The 21,948-nt window shown below is 34.5% G+C and overlaps 2 protein-coding genes across 3 annotated transcripts; one reads left to right on the forward strand and one right to left on the reverse strand.

Moving 5' to 3' along the window:
* Nucleotides 1–6,056: 6,056 nt before the first annotated feature.
* LOC128229237 (keratinocyte-associated protein 2-like) lies at nucleotides 6,057–14,123 on the reverse strand. Its single transcript, XM_052941004.1, has 5 exons — nucleotides 14,052–14,123; nucleotides 12,543–12,697; nucleotides 9,533–9,596; nucleotides 6,927–6,993; nucleotides 6,057–6,403 (listed from the first exon to the last, which is right to left on the reverse strand). Exons 1-5 carry the CDS (start codon nucleotides 14,053–14,055, stop codon nucleotides 6,295–6,297), a joined length of 399 nt encoding a protein of 132 aa, XP_052796964.1. The 5' UTR covers nucleotides 14,056–14,123; the 3' UTR covers nucleotides 6,057–6,294.
* Nucleotides 14,095–21,926, forward strand: LOC128229236 (leucine-rich repeat-containing protein 28-like). 2 transcript variants are annotated; one of them, XR_008260058.1, is made up of 8 exons: nucleotides 14,095–14,365; nucleotides 14,567–14,604; nucleotides 16,156–16,331; nucleotides 16,621–16,827; nucleotides 17,527–17,632; nucleotides 19,601–19,791; nucleotides 20,603–20,950; nucleotides 21,059–21,926. XR_008260058.1 is itself a non-coding variant. In XM_052941002.1 (7 exons), the coding sequence occupies exons 1-7, from the start codon at nucleotides 14,213–14,215 to the stop codon at nucleotides 20,803–20,805; spliced, it is 1,074 nt and encodes a 357-aa protein (XP_052796962.1). In that variant the 5' UTR covers nucleotides 14,095–14,212; the 3' UTR covers nucleotides 20,806–21,040. The 2 variants fall into 2 exon arrangements, 1 of the variants encoding a protein (XP_052796962.1); XM_052941002.1 differs by lacking the exon at nucleotides 21,059–21,926 and having other exon boundaries at nucleotides 20,603–21,040.
* The last annotated feature ends 22 nt before the right edge of the window (nucleotides 21,927–21,948 follow it).

The raw sequence follows: 21,948 nt of genomic DNA on the forward strand, positions 1-21,948 counted from the left end.
CCGAAATTCTGTGAATTTGGATATGACGTCATCATTAAACTAGCACTTCCTTTTTCCGGTTCACTAGAAAACAGGGAAATGTGTTTACCTTGTGTATGTATTTAGTTGTCATGTTCAGCGTTTCATTTCAGCCTTAATAGAATTAACAACGTTTGTTTCTATACCTGGTATACTGTATGTATCTATAGAGAATTTGTATATTTACTTGAATTTGTTCAAACAGAAGTTTGACATTTCAAGTCATTAGTAATTTGAGCCCGTTTATAAGAAAATGAAAATATGTGAGATATATTAGATAATTTGTCCAATTCTTTCAATGAGTCTTAAAATTAATCTCATATTTGTAAATTGTTTACATAACATAACATAACATAATTTTATTAAGAATTAAGCATATATATACAGCTTATCATCATTTACATGTTAATAGATCACAAATGTACACATACACAAAGAATGGCATACAATACCATTACCAAAACATGCGTGTCATCTCATATAATTACACGAGAGAAGGAAATGATACAATATTCTATTGCACAATATTAATAATAGTATCTCTTAATTTAGAGGCTTTAATAATATATACAGCTATTTTATGCAGGAGCTGTTTACTGTTTACATTTAGTAGTTTAACAAATTTGAACATGCTAGGCCTGTTTGTATTATACGGAGGGATATAGTCTCTCCTTAAATACAGTACGGTTACACCTCAGTGACGTCACAAACATTTGATACAGTCTAATATCAGCCGATTTCGGGCACAGATATGCGAATGTATTAGTTCTGGCTTCCATAATTTTAATGTTGATATTTATTTTTTTGATGTTTACAACACATTAAAGTTATGGCGTAACCCCCATAGTAAAGTCAACCAGAATCAATTTAAAGTGTGATGATGCAATGCAATCACATGACCATGATGACGTCAATGGATTCTATTTATAGCATCGGATTCACATTGTTCATTTAGTTGAATCCAATTTCAGTAAGGCTGAAAATACCTTTTGATAAGTAAAAAACAATTGATTTATTCCAAATTTGTTATTAATTATTTACAAATTATTCGAAATAGAAAAAATAAAAGCAAAATAAACACTACATTTGTGAGGTCAAATGTAGGTCACATGGGTATTTTCTGAAAATCTTGGTGTCACGTGATTAAATTTGAACACAACTATGACCTATTTAAGGAATGCTTTTAATAGGATTTATTAAAATGCTAAATCAACTATCTTTAAAGCGTTTTTTGGTTTTGAAAATGTGTTTGTGAACTACATTTTACTTCATTTTCCTGAGGATACAGTTATTTTGTCTGTACAATGCATACAAGCGTGAATTAAAAATGTCACGAATTCTGGTAGGGTTTGGATTTGGCGTTCTCTTCAGCGAACCCATCCAAAAAGGTAATATATAACGTGTTCGCTGAAGTTCTTTAGCTATGAATGTATGAGACCAATAACAAATAATGATTTGAACTGTACCCTGATGCCATGCAGAGGCTACAGTCAACTATTTAAAATAAGCAAGGAGCAGCTGTTTGGTTCTGCATCATACATTTAGATATACAGTACAGTATGTTGGTTTCGGACACACTAGCAATAAGGAAATACCCATTTTATCAATGTCAAATGACCCATACCTGGTAGATTTTAAATGATCTGTCACCTCAAAGTATTCATTTTAGCACGACTATTCGAAGAAGAAGGAGGCTTTTCTACTCGCCCCGGCAGGTTGGCTAATAAATCCAATACCCTTCATTAAATTGACTGATACTTCACACATTTGTTCAGGAGCATCACACAATCAGTTTACATAACTCCACATTAACATTAATACAAATTATGGCCCCTGATTGACTTAGAAACTTAGGTTAAAGTTGAAAGGCAAGTTAAAGTTTTAGGGCAAGTTGGGATTTTCATTAACTTCTACACCCTACATTTAACTGACGTCATACTGTGCACAATTTTTGACGACCCAATCTTAAAATTAGGTTACATAACTCCATTTCAATGTTAATACAAATTATGGCCCTTGATTGACTTTTTTTACTTTTTTCTTTTGACAGCCATATTTTCGCATTTTATCCAGGTTTTCACAAACGGAATACTGGTCATTGGGATGACTTGCATCGTTGATTGAGCGGGCCGACGGGAGGGCAGCATCAAACTCACATATGGCATCGAATAATTAGTTAGGTTTGACATTAAGTGACCAAACTTGGAATAATTGAAGAGTATATGGAGGCTTTTCATGAGGTTGTGTCTGCGGTCTCTAGGATCAAGGTCAAGGTCACTGATACTACATGTAGGAAAAGAGAAACGGTTGGTCTTGAATAACTAAAGTTATATATAGGGTTGACATATTGCGAACTTGGTACCTATGGAGAGTTTATAGAAACCTTTCATGGGATTGTGTTTCGGGCACCGAGAGTCATGGTCAAGGTCACTGTTGCTAAAAATAGAGAAATGGTTACCGTTAGTACTGAATAACTAAAATAAGGGTTGGCATATTGTGACCAAACTTGGTATACATGAAGAGTTTATAGATACCTTTCATGGGATTGCGTTAAGGGTCACTAGGTTAAGGTCACTGTTACTAAAAATAGGTAACTGTTTGGTACTGAATAACTTAAGTAAGGGTTGACATAGTGTGACTTGTTTTGATATGCATGAAGAGTTCTTGGAGGACTTTCATGGGATTGTGTTTGGGTTCACTATGCTCAAGGTCCATTTTACTAAAAATAAAAAATAAACGCAGTTGAATCTGAATCCCACAACAAAGGCTGAAATTTTGCCAATTATTCAGAACATTTAATTTGACGTCATTTTTTGCTTTTGACAGGCACAAATTACAACATTATTGTTTTCATTTCTTAGACAAGTCGAATGCGCTGTCCTACGACAGCCCTTGTTTTCTTCAGATTCACTCAAGATGTCACTCAAAAAGACGATATTCCATTCAATAACTATAAATAACATAATTTTAAAAATGATCTCGATATAAATTGGCGGTTTTTCGTCCATTCAATTCTATTGAAAATATTTATCCCATGTATATTTCAGTTAGAGCCATTTATGAACGCAGTGCGGAAGGCCAATCCGTTTTCGAGATGGCGAAAAAAACATGTTATAAAGTCAGTTGAAGGTCAATATAAAATATTGCATTTCATTTTCAAACAAGGCTTAAATTTGAATATTATACCTCACATCAATTTGTCCCTTCTTAGTATATATTAACTCGATCTGTCCGTATATCAGTGTATTTTTATGAAAATCCAGTTTGATGACGTCATACAATTGGTAAGTGCGCTTTGCTATTTTCACAACCTCGAAAACTTGTCGCATGTGAACATTATTAGCTTTGTTCAATAAAACACATTTAAATCGCCTTAAAAATATTGAATCGAAATGATAAGTGTTCGGTATAATATAAGAAATATAACACACCACTTCGGGTCATATGGCATTATAAGGACCGGTCAGTCAGCCCTCGTAGGTGAATGGACCTCGGCTAACGCCTCGGTCCATATACGCCTTCGGTGGCTGACTGGCCGGTCCTTATAATGTCATATGACCCTCAGTGGTGTGTTATATTTCTTAAATATTATACCTCACATACATTTTCCCTTCTTTGTATATATAAACTCGATCGGTCCGTATATCACTTACTTTGATTAAAATACAGTTTTGTGACGTCACCGGTCCATATTATATTTTTGGCCGCAATGCGCAATATTGAAACGAAATAGTAACCAGCCTGCAGTAGAAGTGTTCTTACACGGTACCACATTCTCCGATTTTTGAAATATGTCCGTTAAATGAAATTATCAAATAAAATATAAATCATACTTACTTTTGTTCATGTAAACATAGGACACAGCTCCACCAAGGAAGTGTCGACAGCTCTTTTTCTTTGCACCACCGTAAAGTGGTGGAGCTGGCGTTTAGAGGCCATGTAATGGTAAGTAGAAACAAATCAGCTGCATTTTGAAACGCTGCACAAAGTCATTTCGTTACGACGTCCGACCGACTCGTAACGCGGGCTTGTGTATCGATACGTAACGGCGACGTCAAATATCGTTGGATCCCTAAAACAGATTCCGGTCACATGTTCGTGCCATTCTTTAACACTCCACGACAACACGTTTAATTTCCACAACTTAGTTACTTGATATCGTGCCACATGCGAAAAATCCTGACAGCTTCTTTACAGTTTGAGAACATATTTAATTTAATTTGATAACTTAATATATACGTAAAAATACGGTTAAATATTTACACTGATCACACTATAGTTTCAGCCCATTTACAGACTGATAAAGTACTAATGTAGAAGACAGTTATTGTCGGAAAGTTTCAGTAAAACCAGTTTAGAATTATTCAGTTTCTAAGCGATATTTGATTTAAAGGGGCTCGCTCATGGTTTGTAGAATTAACCTTTGAGGTAAAAAATAATTTTTATTACGAAATAAAGTTTGACAAATCATTAGGAGGGTCAGAACTTAGATACTGACAACGGGAACCTTTCAACAAATGTTAATATTCGCTCAAATATTGTCTTTGAAGACCACACTTTTTAATACTGTTCGTACCGCAATACAACAAATTATTATTGTGTGATTGGTTATATACATCAGCTATTGTATAAACAGTTGTGGCCGAGTGGTGAAAGCGTCAGTTTTCTTTCTCTCTTTTTTGACTGTACTCCCAACTACAACCAGATTAGAAAAGGCATACATGTTAATTGTTCTGCATTAAATTTCGGTATCAAATAGTAAAATAATTACAATGAGTGTTTTCATATGCATGACTGGGGGAAATGTTTTGGTCATGAGCGATTCCCTTTAAAAACGATAAGAAAGCATTTTGACATCATGTCATCTCAAACATGTTCCTTTCTTACATTTTTGAATGTGTTATAAATGGCGTTATACCGCAGATCCCGTGGACCGTGACAATGTGGAGATCCTGGTGACGCTGGCGGAAGAAGTGCACGCGCCCATCTCGGACCCGGGTGTCCCCGACAAGCACGCGGAGAACTACGGTAATTTAATTCGCTCCCAGGACCATGTGGTGTCAGCACATAAATTTCTAATTTAGCTTTCCGCGTTTATACTTTTTTGTTCTAATGTCCTAAATATCTCTGTGTGATCAAGTGTTTTTTCTGCTATTTAAATTGCTCGGTTTAATTTATGAGCATATATAACTGCGCTCTTATTCAAAACACCATGGTCAAAGGTCGAGTTTATAACGTATGACCTCACCTTTCGCACCGGGCCGATCGTTCAGAAGTTAGTTAAATTCACCAACGTTGTTGACGTCATCGTTGTCAACTTTCAACCTACTTGTTACTGCTCTGTAAGTTGAATGGATACACTTGTGATTAACTGTGTTTCTAACAAGATTTGAGACCACTGTATCGGCTATACTGGTTTATTTTTAAATATCTGAGCACATCAAATATTTTACGTTTGAGAGTTAACAACGATGCTGTTTATCACGTTGTTAACTAAAATAAAACTCTGTACAGTCGGCCCAATCAGATCTATACGAAATAGAATTATGTTGAGGTAAAAAGATCACACCAATATTATAACTAAAATATCAAATGAGATTGTGTTCTTGACTTTAACTAGCAAACATATAATTCACCTGGAGCTTCTTTGTTCCGAAAGCAGATGTCACATCAACCAAACGTACTACTGGTTGAAAATATCTACCCTTATTCTTTACAAATAAGCAATTACAATATACCTTTCATACATCTCATGCCTAAAACATTTTCATATGTTTTAAGTGTATAACTAGCATTGTCAAAATGTTCTTTCAAAAGCGTAATGGCTGTTAAAAGGTTAAACATTCAGGACAAATAACAGCCCCTGAAGCTTGACACACCGATTTTACAATTGACGTCTATTTTCCAGAGGCTTGCGGCAGCATCACAGTCTTGACTACCACAAAAGTGTCTTCCCTGGGACTCATCTGACCAGTGACCTTCACCTTGCTACGTCCATTCTCGTACAATTGTTGTTATTGGTAATAAATTTAATACTGTACATTAAGTGTGTTTTTTATTATTACATATACAATGACTCTGCTGCACAACATTCAAATACTTAGAAAAATTAAAATGGATGGACATCAAAGCTACTTTTAATATGTTTACTTCTTTTAAAACATATATATGATATATATTCCTAGAGATTTGCAGTTAAACCTGATTCACAAACATGATTGTATGAGAGTCAACATTTACATAGTATTCTAAAAGTCTGAAGACATTTTTATTAATTTATCTCTTCTTCTTCTGTGATTTTGGTGTCTGTACAGGCACTGCAGCCTGGTATTTCGTCTGGGAAATCTTGTTGATGTAATACAGGGCTACCATGGAGAAAATGAAGCTGAAATGGAGAAGGTGCAAATAAAAGATAGCATAATAAATTAGGTACATGTTTCTAGTCACTTAAATCATAAAATTTAAGCATTCTCAAAATTTTTTTACATACATTTAATTAAGAAATGCAATTGTGATTGTCAGGCATTTTCGTCTTCTTTTATGTAAATACAACCACCAGTGGCAAAGAATGACACATTACCACCTACTTATATTTTCAAAAAAAAAAGACTCACTTTTTGTCAGTAAATGAAATGTACAGTTTAGCTGAACTGACCAATAACTGTTCTGATGACAATTATCATGAAGATTGCGTAAAGACTCGGGGGAAAAATGTCAAATCTGTCCCAAGTTACAGTAATAGGAAGACGTATATTCAATTTGTTGATCTGCACATGCTTCAAGGGCATCAAGTTTCAATAAGTCTTAATCAAGGTCATGTGCAAATAAAGATATAATGTTTGGAGTGCGTAAAACTTGTCTCCACTGTTTTTGAAACACCCTAATGTAATGCTGCCAAATGTACATACCATGTTGTAACACAGACTCTGTGTACAAGGGCAGATGCAAACATGGCTCCAGTTAGACACATGGCAACTGAAAAACATGATGATACATGAACTACACTGTGAGATTATCTGAACACAATGATACATGTACTACAATGTGAGATGATCTGAACACAATGATACATGAACTACACTGTGAGATTATCTGAACATAATACGGTCTCCCTGGTTAAGGGTCCACCTTTGGAGTGGGAGGTCGTGGGTTCGATGCCTGGCCATGTCATACCAAAATACGTTAAAAGTTGGTACAAGTAGCTCCCTTGCCTGGCGCTCAGCATTTAAAGGGTAGTGCTTGGGAAAGTAGTGTACTCAGTACTGGTTTGACCCAGGAAAGTTGTATCCCGTGTATCGGTGCTTTACACTGAACACGTAAAAGAACCAAGGGGTCTCTTTGAAAAGATCTAGGGTATCGCACCCGGACTTCCTTGTATCCCACCAAATGTCTCTTCAGCGTGCTGTCCCTTCAGCAAAAACAAAGGACCCCGTTGGAAATAAGTGCTTGCACTTTCACGGGTTATCCTTGACCGCAAGGTCTAAAGAAATACATACATACATGTACATACAATGATACATGAGCTACACGGTGAGATGACCTGAACATAATAATACATGAGCTACACTGTGAGATGATCTTAACATAATAATACATGAACTACACTGTGAGATGATCTGAACATATTAATACATGAACTACACTGAGATGATCTGAACATATTAATACATGAACTACACTGTGAGATGATCTGAACATATTAATACATGAACTACACTGTGAGACGATCTGAACATAATAATACATGAACTACACTGTGAGATGATCTGAACATAATAATACATGAACTACACTGTGAGATGATCTGAACATATTAATACATAAACTACACTGTGAGTTGATCTGAACATAATAATACATCAACTACACTGTGAGATGATCTGAACATAATGATACATCAACTTCATTGTGAGATGATCTAAACATAATGATACATGAACTACACTGTGAGATGATCTGAACATAATGATACATGAACTACACTGTGTGATGATCTGAACATAATGATATCATACATGAGCTACACTGTGAGTTGATCTGAACACAATGATACATGAGCTACACTGTGAGTTGATCTGAACACAATGCTACATGAGCTACACTGTGAGTTGATCTGAACACAATGAAACATGAGCTACACTGTGAGTTGATCTGAACACAATAATACATGAGCTACACTGTGAGATGATCTGAACACAATAATACATGAACTACACTGTGAGATGATCTGAACACAATAATACATGAACTACACTGTGAGATGATCTGAAGACAATAATACATGAACTACACTGTGAGATGATCTGAACAGAATAATACATGAGCTACACTGTGAGATGATCTGAACATAATACATGAGCTACACTGTGAGATGACCTGAACATAATAATACATCATCTACACTGTGAGATGACCTGAACATAATAATACATGAGCTACACTGTGGGATGACCTGAACATAATAATACATACACTACACTGTGAGATGATCTGAACATAATAATACATGAACTACACTGTGAGATGACCTGAACATAATAATACATGAGCTACACTGTGAGATGACCTGAACATAATATTACATCATCTACACTGTGAGATGATCTGTACATAATAATACATGAACTACACTGATACATGAACTACACTGTGAGATGATCTGAACATATTAATACATCATCTACACTATGAGATGATCTGTACATAATAATACATCAACTTCACTGTGAGATGATTTGAACATAATAATACATGAACTACACTGTGAGATGATCTGTACATAATAATACATGAGCTACACTGTGAGATGATCTGAACATAATAATACATGAACTACACTGTGAGATGATCTGAACATAATAATACATGAGCTACACTGTGAGATGATCTGAACATAATAATACATGAACTACACTGTGAGATGATCTGAACATAATAATACATGAGCTACACTGTGAGATGATCTGAACATAATAATACATGAGCTACACTGTGAGATGATCTGAACATAATAATACATGAACTACACTGTGAGATGATCTGAACATAATAATACATGAACTACACTGTGAGATGATCTGAACACAATGATACATGAGCTACACTGTGAGATGATCTGAACATAATAATACATGAACTACACTGTGAGATGATCTGTACACAATGATACATGAGCTACACTGTGCGATGATCTGAACATAATTATAGGATCATTATGTTTAAATATTTTTAATTAAAATAGGGCACAACTCTCGAGTAACCGTAGTGATTTCCCCAACAAAACTTGACCGTAGCATAATGACTATAACACTGTCAACAAGCTGCAAAATGACTTGGTAAAAATTTCTCATTGACTACCCAAGGTTTTGCTGATGCCGCTAACTACACCAAAAGTAATACCAATAATAACATTGCATTTAAAGGAAACTAAACATCTGGTACAATACATACCGGTCATGTAATGTTTCAATGAAATGAATAAGGTGATAAACTTCAGGTATATAAACTAATGTACCTTCTGGAAAAAATCTTGCCTGGTACCCTTGTCCAAACATCAGGTTCTCGAAGTTATTTACTGCCTAGGATGGGTTAAGGTTAAACATTGAACAATTTTTTGCTTAACTTTATTCTACCCTAAATATTTCTTTGTGCCTAAAACACATGTACTTAACAGTGGCCTCAGACTCTTTTCATTTAATTTTCTTGCTTATCAATGTTTTCTAACCAAAGTATCACCAACATTTGAAAATGACTTTACGGTGAACAACATCAGTTGTTTAAAAAAATTGTGAAATGTATATGTGTACTAATATACAGTTGTTGTATGGACATTTGTGTAACAGTCAAAACTGTTGTCCTTGAGTGGAGGGGATGACTTCTGAACTTTTGTCCTGAGGCCGAGGGCAACAGTTTGGAATGTCATCCCAGACACCAAGGGACAACAGTTTTGACTGTTACACAAAAGCCCATGCATCAACTCTTTTTATTACCCGATTATATGTTTGTTCAAACACCAAAAAGACAAATACTTTTGTAAAGCGAATATATTGAAGTTTATATAGACGATTGAGCGCTTGAATTTTTTTCGGTATTCCCCGTGAACCAATTAAAATTACAATACCAATACTGGAAATTCACGAGTTTAAATGATATGCAGTTTATTTTTAGAAACTCGGCAAAACCCATGATGTACCTAAGACGTAGCCACAAGCGTGGGTAACAGTTCAACTGTTTACCGGTCAACAGTTCAAAACATTGTTATCAGGGCCCTCGATCTTCCAAAATTACCGCCGAAATTCGGCTGCCGTCCCCCCTCGAAAAAGTATCTTTATTTCCCCCTTCAGAGCTGAAAATTTCCCCTAAAAAATTGGTTTAAAAAATGCAAAAAGATCGTCAAATTTTTAAACTACGCGCCATTGTGCACTAGGGGAAGTAACTGGAATAATAAGTAGCGTTGTATCTAACTGTGTTAGTTCCCTTGCCAATGCGCATGCGCACTAATTCATTCCGTTGTTTACTTCCGTTTGTGAAAAATGTCGCACAATTCGAAATCATATCGAAAAAAGTTAACGAAACAAACGGCGTTTTCATGTAAGAAGATTGACGTTCTTTTGAGGCAGCACGCTCTCGCATCATCCGGATCGCAGATCGACCGTGAGGATGCTAGCAAGCAGGATTCAGAATAGCTACAATAATGAGCGATCAGGGATACTTTTTTATTATTTTGACATTTCATGTGTATCCCTGTAACGCTACAACTCTCTACCATTTAACACTGGACGAAAGAATATATAGTAATATTATGCATCGATGTTGATTAATAATGATATAATTATTACAAATGTACCTAACAGTGATCTTAACTGGGTTGGATTTGTCGTTAGAGTCGTTATTTTCACATAAATATACTCTGGGTCACGAAATGAGCGTAGCAGTCCACCATTTTATATACATGTTGATTTTTATCGAATAAATTTGTACCCATCCGTCAATGATGGTTAACCCTGTGCGCAGTCACAGTTATCCTCCCTCTTCTATGTATTGTGCAGAGCAACGCAACAGTGTTCAAAAATGGTGATACCTAATCATCATCATCATCATCATCATCATCATCATCACGAACATCATCATCATGAACTTCTCCCAACTTGACCCATCAAACACGTTAGCGTTCAGCGCATTGAAATGGTTGCATTTTAATAGTGTTATTTAACCGAGCCTATTAACGACCAAAATATTCGAAATCCTCTACCCCGTTTCATACATGTACACAACCTGTCAGATTTGTCCTAGATTTACAGATTAATGGATACAATCGATGCATGTAAGTGCATTATGGTATCTGAACATGTTTTTTTGGCATAATGACATAAATAAATGTGTGTTTGATAGTAGGCAATGATATTTTCGTAGAAATTTGAATTTATAACAAAGATAATTTAAAAATTGTGGCCGCGAGGATCCTCTGCGCAAGGCCCGTTTGCTACTTTTTGCTGGGATGGTGGACGTCACCAGTCTGCCATAGTCTAAAAATTGTCAAAAGACTGGTTGACGGCCATTTAGGTGGACTAGATTCAGAAAGGAAATCTTCCGAGATTGCGTCCGAACCAGTGTCCGTGTCACCAACAGAAGATTCTACGGTACGTTTGAGTGTACGATAATCATATGTTAGTGCGATATAATGGTATTACAACTAAATGTTGGCTTGCCAAAATTAACTTGAATATTATAGTAATTAAATGATTAAAATTAATTTATACTAATGATGTATTAATTATCATTTTTAAATATAATTTCAGGAGAAAGGCTACTCCTGAACAGATAGCTGACCCTAACTTCATGCTGATGGAGATTCAGAAGGATGTCGGAATCAAGCAGGACTACCCAGCCATGGGGTATCTAATGTTGGTCGGGGCTTTGATCACGACCTCAACAGTAGTGGTCGAGAGAGTTTTCTCGTTAATGAATAGGCTGTGTACGCCACTTAGGGCTTCCATGTCCCAGAAGACGATTGAAGAGCTTATGAGGGTCGTCAGCATTGGAGAGGAATGTTTGACTGATGAACAATTGAACGAAGCCATTGCCTACTTCGGTAGAAAAAAAGATAGAATGGTTAAATTCTAAGTTGACTGTTCAAGTGATTGAATTGATGTGAAGTTGTTTGCAATGTTACTCAGTGATTAAAGATTGTTTTAAATGTATAATGTTTGTTTGAAACCTTTGTAGTTAACTATTAATACAAATTCCCCTATAATACAAATTCCCCTATTTTGGGAAAACGATGCGAAAATTCCCCCTCAAAAAGGCTGTGGGCCCCTTCCCCCGAAATAGAGCGAGGGCCCTGGTTATGTTGATAACCATTTGTAAAACAAAACAGTTGAAAATAGTGAATTACATTTATATAGGGCATGGGGTAATATGTATAATTACTATTGTTCAGAGTTAAAAAAAAATGATGATAACAATCGCTGAATGTACAAAATGACTTGTGCAGTATTCAAATTTAAACTTTAGAATAAGGATACAGTTAATGCCAAAACGAAGAACACAGATCCAACAAATCCTCCAAGAATGGTCATGTACTCTGAAGAAGCCAGCTGGACTCTGTACATCTGCATGCCAGCAAAACATAGTACCACCAGTGTGCCTGATAGCATCAGCGAAGGACCTGTTGAAACTCCTGAAATAAAGTAATAATATGGTTTATAAAACATAGCAACAACAATTAGAAGTTTAGTGGGGATTATTATGTCTTTTTATCAAAATCTTAAATTGTTCTTTCATTGTCCTTACTCTGACAACATTTTGGTCCAGGCCTTCCCTATTAAGGCTCCAACGTTTACAGATTTTTGTAAACGTGTATATGGGACATGAGAAACAAAACAATGCCGTTTACTAAACGTCATAGTAAATAAATACTGACTGTATGCATGTATACAGTAGATATCCATATCTTTAATTGATTCATTGTACAAGTTGTACAGATGAAAGGAATTGAACTTTCTGTTCCCCAGTATATCGTAAATCACTGGACAAATTTATCCAATAATTTCCCGATCAATTATATTTATGTTGTATACACACATGTTGTGACGTCAGACTTTTTTATTTTTATCAGGGGGTAATCTTAAGGGGATGAATATTAAACATAAATAAAAATATTTATTTAAAAACTTGTGTTTACTATTTAACTTCAGGAACAAAGCAAATTATAGTAAATCAGCATGTTCATAAGACTGAATTATTAGTGACTGTTTATGTTTACAAATACTTGTAGACCCGTGGGTAAAGCTATTTTGTTACAAGTGATTTTACACAAAAATCGTAAGTGCAATTCGTTTAAAATACGTAACTAAAAGTTAGTCTTCAAACTATAGAATAATCCAAACAATTATAGAACTTTTCCAGAAATAGGCAGGAAATGCACTCCACCGTTTGCCTGACAAATCTACCATCGCTTAATTACTATACACAACATGGAGAATTCTGGGAATATTCCTTTATATTTATAACGTTTCGGTTAAACAGTCTGCGAACTTGTAAACATTTACGGCTGAAAAACAACATGATGAAGAAAAAAACACCAAGGACTTTCAATAAACAAATATTTTAAATAATGGTTTCGCTGTTATATAGCCAGGTTATATAATTTTTTATTATTTGCATATTAATTGTCATTTATATATTAGTGATAAATCATATATACTGTACTGTATCGTCATTGTATGACTTGTACATGTACATGTCATTTTTTTTATATAATTATTTGTTTAAAATGGGTTTCCTGGGAAGAAACAAGTGCTGGTGAAACCATGATAAAGTACCCCGGACACCTTGCCCACCAGATCAATATGTATTTACTGTAAGTGGAGGGGTAGATAAAAGTATCCGAAGTACAACTGTACGAAGTACTTGGTCGGTGAATATAAAAAGTGACATTCACACATTGAACTATTGCAGTACATTATGCACTTAATGTCAATCTTCATTTTGACTATTTATCAACGAAAGATTGCAAATTCTAACCATCTTACCCATTTTGTAAGTTAAAAAATAAGCTTCGTTGCAACTGCCACTTGTTTCCGGTGTCGGCGTCAAGCGTCTAATAATCCACACCGAATTGTACACGTAGACACACCATATACAATTACCTCCCTTATTTTATATTTTGTCATTTTTCAAAAAGCAGCAACAAATGTCAATTATCCAGGAAAAGGGCTGTCAAACACACGGAGTATTGCATTTAAACTATGCAGGAATCAGTGATCGTGATTTTGAAGACTTTAAAGATTTTAAATCAGAGGAAACTGAGTTTATTTACCTGAAAAGAAATTTGTTAACAAATGTTGTAAGTCAATTTCTGTCAGTCTCAAAAATAGTATTTAAAATATTTCACTAGAATTTAAATATGTAATGGAATTGATTCAACAAAATTGTGTATATTAATTCAAGCTAATTAAGCATTATGCATGTACAGTATTTGAATAATTATAAATCTAATGGCAAGGAATTGATGTCATAGTTTGGTGTATTTTTATCTTTATTTCAGCCACCAGCAGTCCTTCAATGCTCAGCATTAAAACACATGTAAGTACTTGCAAACTATGTACCAGTATTATCTCAAAATGAATAATTATCTGGTATAATCATACTGCAGATATTGGATAAACACAGATGTTCTACTTATTTCACAAGTCTTATTTCAAACTGCAAAATAGTTATATTGGTGTTTTGGGGGAATGTCGGACAAAGTGAACCACTGCCAAAGTGAACCAAGTTTAGTGAACCATTAAGTCGGACAAAGTAAACCATCTACAAATTATATAGGGAATGTTAACATACTAATAATGTTTAATATCTTTTAAATGATTTTAGAAATAAAGCATTACACAATATATCATACAGTTGTATTTGTGGGGTGCGTAATTTTATTGAATATGTTGTTAATTTTTACCTTTGTTTTTGTGATAATCCAGTGATGATATCATCCAATGTCCTACCATTATATACCATGTATAATTTTTTTTGAATAACATTTGTTTTGGGATTGTACTAAGGTACAACCTATCCTTCAGTATATAATACAAACATTAAATATTGTTGATTCAAATATTGACATAGATAGTAGATGTGTTATATTAGGGTCTGGAAATACTAATTTCTAATTAGATATTCTGTTTTTAGAGTATAAGAAACTGATTTTCCTTCGTAAAAGAAAAAAATATTACTCCAACAACAATACTTTTTAAAAATAGCTTAAGTCTGGCATGGAAAATCTGTGCCACCACAAACTTTTCAGATAAAGATATAAATAATTGGACATTTGTAAGACTCTTCATTTGAACTACATTTACTTTAAACCTAAAAAATACTAAAAACAAACTTGCATACAGTGTTATTTTTTTTTAAATTTATGACTTATTTCTTTTTGTTTCATCACTCTTTTCAAATGTTTGTATTTGTTTGATCCTTTTTTCTTCCATTCTTTGATATTTTCACAATTGTATTTTGTTTGTTATAGTAAAAATGTGTTACTTAGTTATCTATAATTGATAACCAACTTTTTGCCAGAAATTGAAAGAAAATAACTTGTTATCAAACCTTCCTGAGCATTATTTATTCATTTTTAAAAAATAATAAGTATTTTAATAATAATTAAGTTTTATGAAATTCAAGAATTCATACATAATGAAATTTTTTATAACGGCTTCAAATGTGTTGGTTTTTTAAATCTATAGTGTAGTTTAGAAGTATTTTGTACTTAATTGTATTAATTATTAATGTTTATAATTTATGTATGGTTATCCAACACAGTTCTACGTATGTTTATTATTTGTATGTAATGTCATACAGGTTAAATAAAAGTTACACACACACAAAAAAAAAAAAAAAAAAAAAATGAATAAAATACACACATTATAAAACATATTGCACCCTATTAAAGAGGTGCCCCACTATACAATGTATAGGTGGTTCACCTGGGTAACCAAATGGTTCACTTAGGTAGTGGTTCACTTGGGTAATGGTTCACTTCATCCTGCTCCCGTTTTGGGGTGATTTTGAATACTAACAATCTCCATATTCAAGAAATAAATAATGTGGTTATTTGTAGAGTGCCCTTTACTTCTTCTTGAACAGATATATTGAAGATAATGAATTGGTGGAGCTTCCGCCTGAGATATGTCAGCTCCACAACCTGTGTGTGTTGAATGTCACTGGAAACCAGCTGTCCTCTCTCCCTCATACCATTGGTCAGCTAAAGAATCTCACCAAACTGCAAATTGGCAACAACAGACTTACATCCTTGCCAAAAAGTATGTTTGACAATGAATTGAATTGAATTAAAATGAATAAGTTAATGTTTTTCTTTTAATACAGTAAAATAAGTAGTGTAATATAATCATGTTATGAATTTAACAATAACTTTTGTTTTATTTTACATGATGACTACCGTATGTATTCATTATGGAGGAATTGACCAGTATGGTTACATGCAGATGAATAGAAGAATTTGTTGCCCTTGTGTCCAAGACTTTTATGCAGTTTTACTTATGTTGAGCTCTGTTCCTTAAAAGCCTTATATACAGTTAGATTTTACTACAGCTTTAGGTAGACTATCTCACCTGGTGACCCTGGAGGCCTCCCGGAATGACCTACAGACAGTTCCCAGGGAGCTGTTGGGTTGTTCTTCACTGAAGCTACTGGCACTTGATAAGAACAAGCTGACATGGTTACCACGACAACTGTGCTGGCTGCCGAGTCTGCAGGAGCTTTCCCTTGCAGGAAATTTTCTGCAATATCTTCCGCCCAGTGAGTTATTCAAAACAATCTGTTGGAAATTTCAAGTACACATTTTAATCGGTTGCTTGACATATTTCCTGACTTATTCAGTGATTGCAACTGTGGTATGAAATGATTCTGGATGGTAACGAGAATTTTCATTGTAAGCCAAGACATTGACTTGTGGTAAATAAAAGTATAAATAGTCAAAGGTTTCTATCTCAACAATGTAGTTTATGAGAGCCTTAGAATCAAACACACTGACAGTAAAAAGGGAGAGTTGGAAATGCCTTTTTTGGCATGGAAAATAGACGTTCCATGGCCTGCTTTCTCGTTCAATTGCTCTGCAAGTTTGTGTGCTGACATCCTGATGATGTATGTCTCACTTGAGCAACAATATTGTCGTTGGAATAGTAAATATAGCATTTTGCTAGGCAATGCTTATAAATATGAAAATTTGCAATGTTTTTCACTGGCATAATTCCTAAGCAATACACTAGACTCCTGTCTTTTATGATTTGTGACTTATGACATCGTTGAGGTTTACAAAACACAATATTAACTGTGGTTATGTGTTGAATATATACTATGGACACAATTTCATATATAAAATAACTATGTGGTGTGGTAACATTTGTGGTGCAATTTCATTAACTCTCAGTATAGGATATTTTTAACCATTTTTAGTACTTTATGTTTATTGTATCAGTATAAATATATTTGGTGCAGTGTTGTTCAAGCAGCCGAGACTGAAGGAGCTAGTATTGGATGAAAACACAGCTCTTCATTATCTGCCTTACGGAACAGCTGTTTACGAAACATTCTACTCCCCCTTGTAAGTCACACATGTAGCAGGATGTCAATTCATCATTAAAATGTTTTCTGCATAATTACAGTGATAAATCTTCAGTTCATTGAAATAAGTGCATTAGAATGATTCATATTGTCTCAGTAATACAGTTCACATTGTCTCAGTAATACAGTTCACATTGTCTCAGTAATACAGTTCACATTGTCTCAGTAATACAGTTCACATTGTCTCAGTAATACAGTTCACATTGTCTCAGTAATACAGTTCACATTGTCTCAGTAATACAGTTCACATTGTCTCAGTAATACAGTTCACATTGTCTCAGTTATACAGTTCACATTGTGTCAGTAATACAGTTCTCATTGTCTCAGTTATACAGTTCACATTGTCTCAGTAATACAGTTCACATTGTGTCAGTAATACAGTTCACATAGTCTCAGTAATACAGTTCACATTGTGTCAGTTATACAGTTCACATAGTCTCAGTAACACAGTTCACATTGTCTCAGTAATACAGTTCACATAGTCTCAGTAATACAGTTCTCATTGTCTCAGTAATACAGTTCACATTGTCTCAGTAATACAGTTCACATTGTCTCAGTAATACAGTTCACATAGTCTCAGTAATACAGTTCACATTGTCTCAGTTATACAGTTCACATTGTCTCAGTAATACAGTTCACATTGTCTCAGTAATACAGTTCACATTGTCTCAGTAATACAGTTCACATTGTCTCAGTAATACAGTTCACATTGTCTCAGTAATACAGTTCACATTGTCTCAGTAATACAGTTCACATTGTCTCAGTAATACAGTTCTCATTGTCTCAGTAATACAGTTCACATTGTCTCAGTAATACAGTTCACATTGTCTCAGTATTACAGTTCACATTGTCTCAGTAATACAGTTCTCATTGTCTCAGTAATACAGTTCTCATTGTCTCAGTAATACAGTTCACATTGTCTCAGTAATACAGTTCACATTGTCTCAGTAATACAGTTCTCATTGTCTCAGTAATACAGTTCACATTGTCTCAGTAATACAGTTCTCATTGTCTCAGTAATACAGTTCTCATTGTCTCAGTAATACAGTTCACATTGTCTCAGTAATACAGTTCACATTGTCTCAGTAATACAGTTCTCATTGTCTCAGTAATACAGTTCTCATTGTCTCAGTAATACAGTTCACATTGTCTCAGTAATACAGTTCACATTGTCTCAGTAATACAGTTCACATTGTCTCAGTAATACAGTTCACATTGTCTCAGTAATACAGTTCACATTGTCTCAGTAATACAGTTCACATTGTCTCAGTAATACAGTTCACATTGTCTCAGTAATACAGTTCACATTGTCTCAGTAATACAGTTCACATTGTCTCAGTAATACAGTTCACATTGTCTCAGTAATACAGTTCACATTGTCTCAGTAATACAGTTCTCATTGTCTCAGTAATACAGTTCACATTGTCTCAGTAATACAGTTCACATTGTCTCAGTAACACAGTTCACATTGTCTCAGTAATACAGTTCATATTGTCTCAGTTATACAGTTCACATTGTCTCAGTAATACAGTTCTCATTGTCTCAGTAATACAGTTCACATTGTCTCAGTAATACAGTTCACATTGTCTCAGTAATACAGTTCACATTGTCTCAGTTATACAGTTCTCATTGTCTCAGTAATACAGTTCACATTGTCGCAGTAATACAGTTCATATTGTCTCAGTAATACAGTTCACATTGTCTCAGTAATACAGTTCACATTGTCTCAGTAATACAGTTCATATTGTCTCAGTTATACAGTTCACATTGTCTCAGTAATACAGTTCACATTGTCTCAGTAATACAGTTCACATTGTCTCAGTAATACAGTTCACATTGTCCCAGTAATACAGTTCATATTGTCTCACTAATGCAATTGATTTTTGCTCAGGTTACATAGTTGTATAGTCACAGTCTTTAAACATATTTGTGATATTGTATGAGCCAGACTTGAGGTCAGTGCCAACCACGTCCATGGCAATGATGTTGTTTGTGGCCACATGCAGGAGGTAGACCCAGGGAGGTCATTTCTGGTCCCACCACCTGAGATAACAGATGTCCTTACCAGCACACACAGGGTCCCGAGGCTGGAGGAACTGACCATGAGGACAGTTGCACGGCTATTAAGACATCAAGAAGGTACTCAAATATCAAAGGAGCTGGACCAGATTTCATAAACAATTATTATCATGATGGTTTTTGAATTAGTAAATTAGATGTTTTAAAAAAAAAAAATTAGTGGTAAGGAGACAAGCATACATAGTAGGTGTCATACTATGATTAGAAATGAATTTACAAAACTCTTATGTCAGTCTCACACAGAAACATTCTACAGCTCAAGATAGGGCTAGATTGTTTTTCAAAAGAAATTTTTACTCCGTAGTTTTCTTCCAATGGTTTTCAAAGCGTATTTCAGTTGTAAGTTTTGGGTTATGTATTTTAGAGGAGACTTTAAATATGTTTTGTCTAATAGCAATAATTATATTATTAATATTATTGCTTATTGATATAATTCCATTATAAGATTATTTCCTAAAGTCAAAGTAATTGATTTGGGAATTGTATCCATAGTATCATTGCAAAGATTCCCATAACATCCAGCGTTAAGGTATTGTTCGGCATGAGGTAAAAAAAGATTCCAGTCAAATGACTGTCTCATTTTCACGCCATTCTTAAACACTTCACCACAACTATGACCATGATGTGGCATAGAATATTGCTACACCGCCCTCTACTAAATTTAATCGATAGTTTCTTTGTGCCAATATACAATATGGTTGACTAAGTCCAATGCAATTTAATAGGCAAAAGTTTTAACTTTAATGTTTTCAATGCGTTTTGACAAACTTGCATACCTTACTTGCAGCTCTGTTTTACCTACAGGCGATACAACATACACAATGTATAAAGGCTCGTGGTTTATTGACTGTCATACTTTGTTTTTATTTAGATGTGTACGTCCTTGGTCTGCCCAGGGAGGTGGCTGACCATCTGGCATTCCCGACAGACATATGCGCCCAGGAGCAGTTAGGAAACTCATGCCAAAACTTTGTTTACAAGTCAGCATTCCCCATGGTTTTCAAGAGACATCACATACTGAGGGGCTTGTTAGCTTGCTCATATACATGCTTTTTAGAATGTTTGAAAATATGACAATGTACATGAATTAAACAAGAATTGTTATACTTATAAAAGAACCTGTGATATTCTTTTGTCTTATTTGTGTAATGTTCATGGGCAGATGAAATTAACCCTTTGCATGCTGGGTAAATTGTTGTCTGCTCAAAAATGTCGTCTGGTTTATTCTCAATTTCTTTCAATTTACTTAAAACTTTGGGGATATATTGACTGAGTGGCAAACAGCTTGGAACCAGACCAGACACCGAGTAACTCGGCGCCTGGTCAGGTTCCAAGCTGTTTGCAAAGCCTTTAAAATTGCCATCAGCAGCCTAAGGGTTAAATAGGGTTTAGAATCTTACTTTTACATTTTTTATAGTTTTATACTGACTTGAGTGTATTAAAGGTCTTTATAGCTAGATGTCCTTCTTGACCAACTAGTTGGTACATTTCAAATGCAAATGCAACTTCAGTCTCAAGATGATAATTTTCCAGGCATTACTCTGTTTTGGGTTGTAAACTGCAATCCAATAAAAACATGGTAAGGATATTTATCACATAGATTCTGATTGTAATTTCCATGTGTCCTCGAGCACTCTCAAGGTCAAGGTTAACAACTAAGATATCTTATTGAAACAGGGTCCTGGCCCCAATATCACGAAAATACTTAAGTCAAGTCTCAAACTCAGTCTGAACTCATTTCACCATATAGTAGCATAATATTCTTCAAAATCTTGCATGCTTTACACTTTTTGAAAACGTATTTTCTCATAGAATGTGTTGATATTAGATTTTGTCAATATTTCAAAGAAAACTAATTCTAGAGCAAAAAAGACTTGTGTATTTTATAAGAAATACAGAATTGTACTCAAATACATTTTTGGCTGTAGAATATATTTACCTTGGAATTCTACCAAAGGCTTTTATCAGCATATTCTATGATAGAATGTGCTTTTAAAACTGTAAAAAACATTTATGATTTTTAATAAATTTTAATGCTATGTGATAAAAAGAGTTGAGACTGAGTTTGAGATTTGACTTAAGTATTTTCGTGATATTGGGGCCAGGACTTTATATCCAGTGTATGTCTGGTATTGTTTATCTGTATAATTATGTTTTCTTATTGCATTTTTATATGTTATACTTATATGTTAAAAATAAATATACAAATTTGTTACC

The sequence above is a fragment of the Mya arenaria genome, chromosome 3, assembly GCF_026914265.1.
Source record: "Mya arenaria isolate MELC-2E11 chromosome 3, ASM2691426v1".
NCBI classification, from domain to species: Eukaryota; Metazoa; Mollusca; class Bivalvia; order Myida; family Myidae; genus Mya; species Mya arenaria.

Coding starts and splice junctions, on each gene's coding strand:
- LOC128229237 (XM_052941004.1), bottom strand. Junction 9,597..12,542: donor TCTTCGTTTTGGCATTAACT/GTATCCTTATTC, acceptor AACCCATCCTAG/GCAGTAAATAACTTCGAGAA. Junction 6,404..6,926: donor AGAGTCTGTGTTACAACATG/GTATGTACATTT, acceptor TCTCCATTTCAG/CTTCATTTTCTCCATGGTAG.
- LOC128229236 (XM_052941002.1), top strand. CDS start 14,213: ATGTCAATTATCCAGGAAAAGGGCTGTCAAACACACGGAGTATTGCAT. Junction 14,366..14,566: donor GAAATTTGTTAACAAATGTT/GTAAGTCAATTT, acceptor TCTTTATTTCAG/CCACCAGCAGTCCTTCAATG. Junction 19,792..20,602: donor GCTATTAAGACATCAAGAAG/GTACTCAAATAT, acceptor GTTTTTATTTAG/ATGTGTACGTCCTTGGTCTG.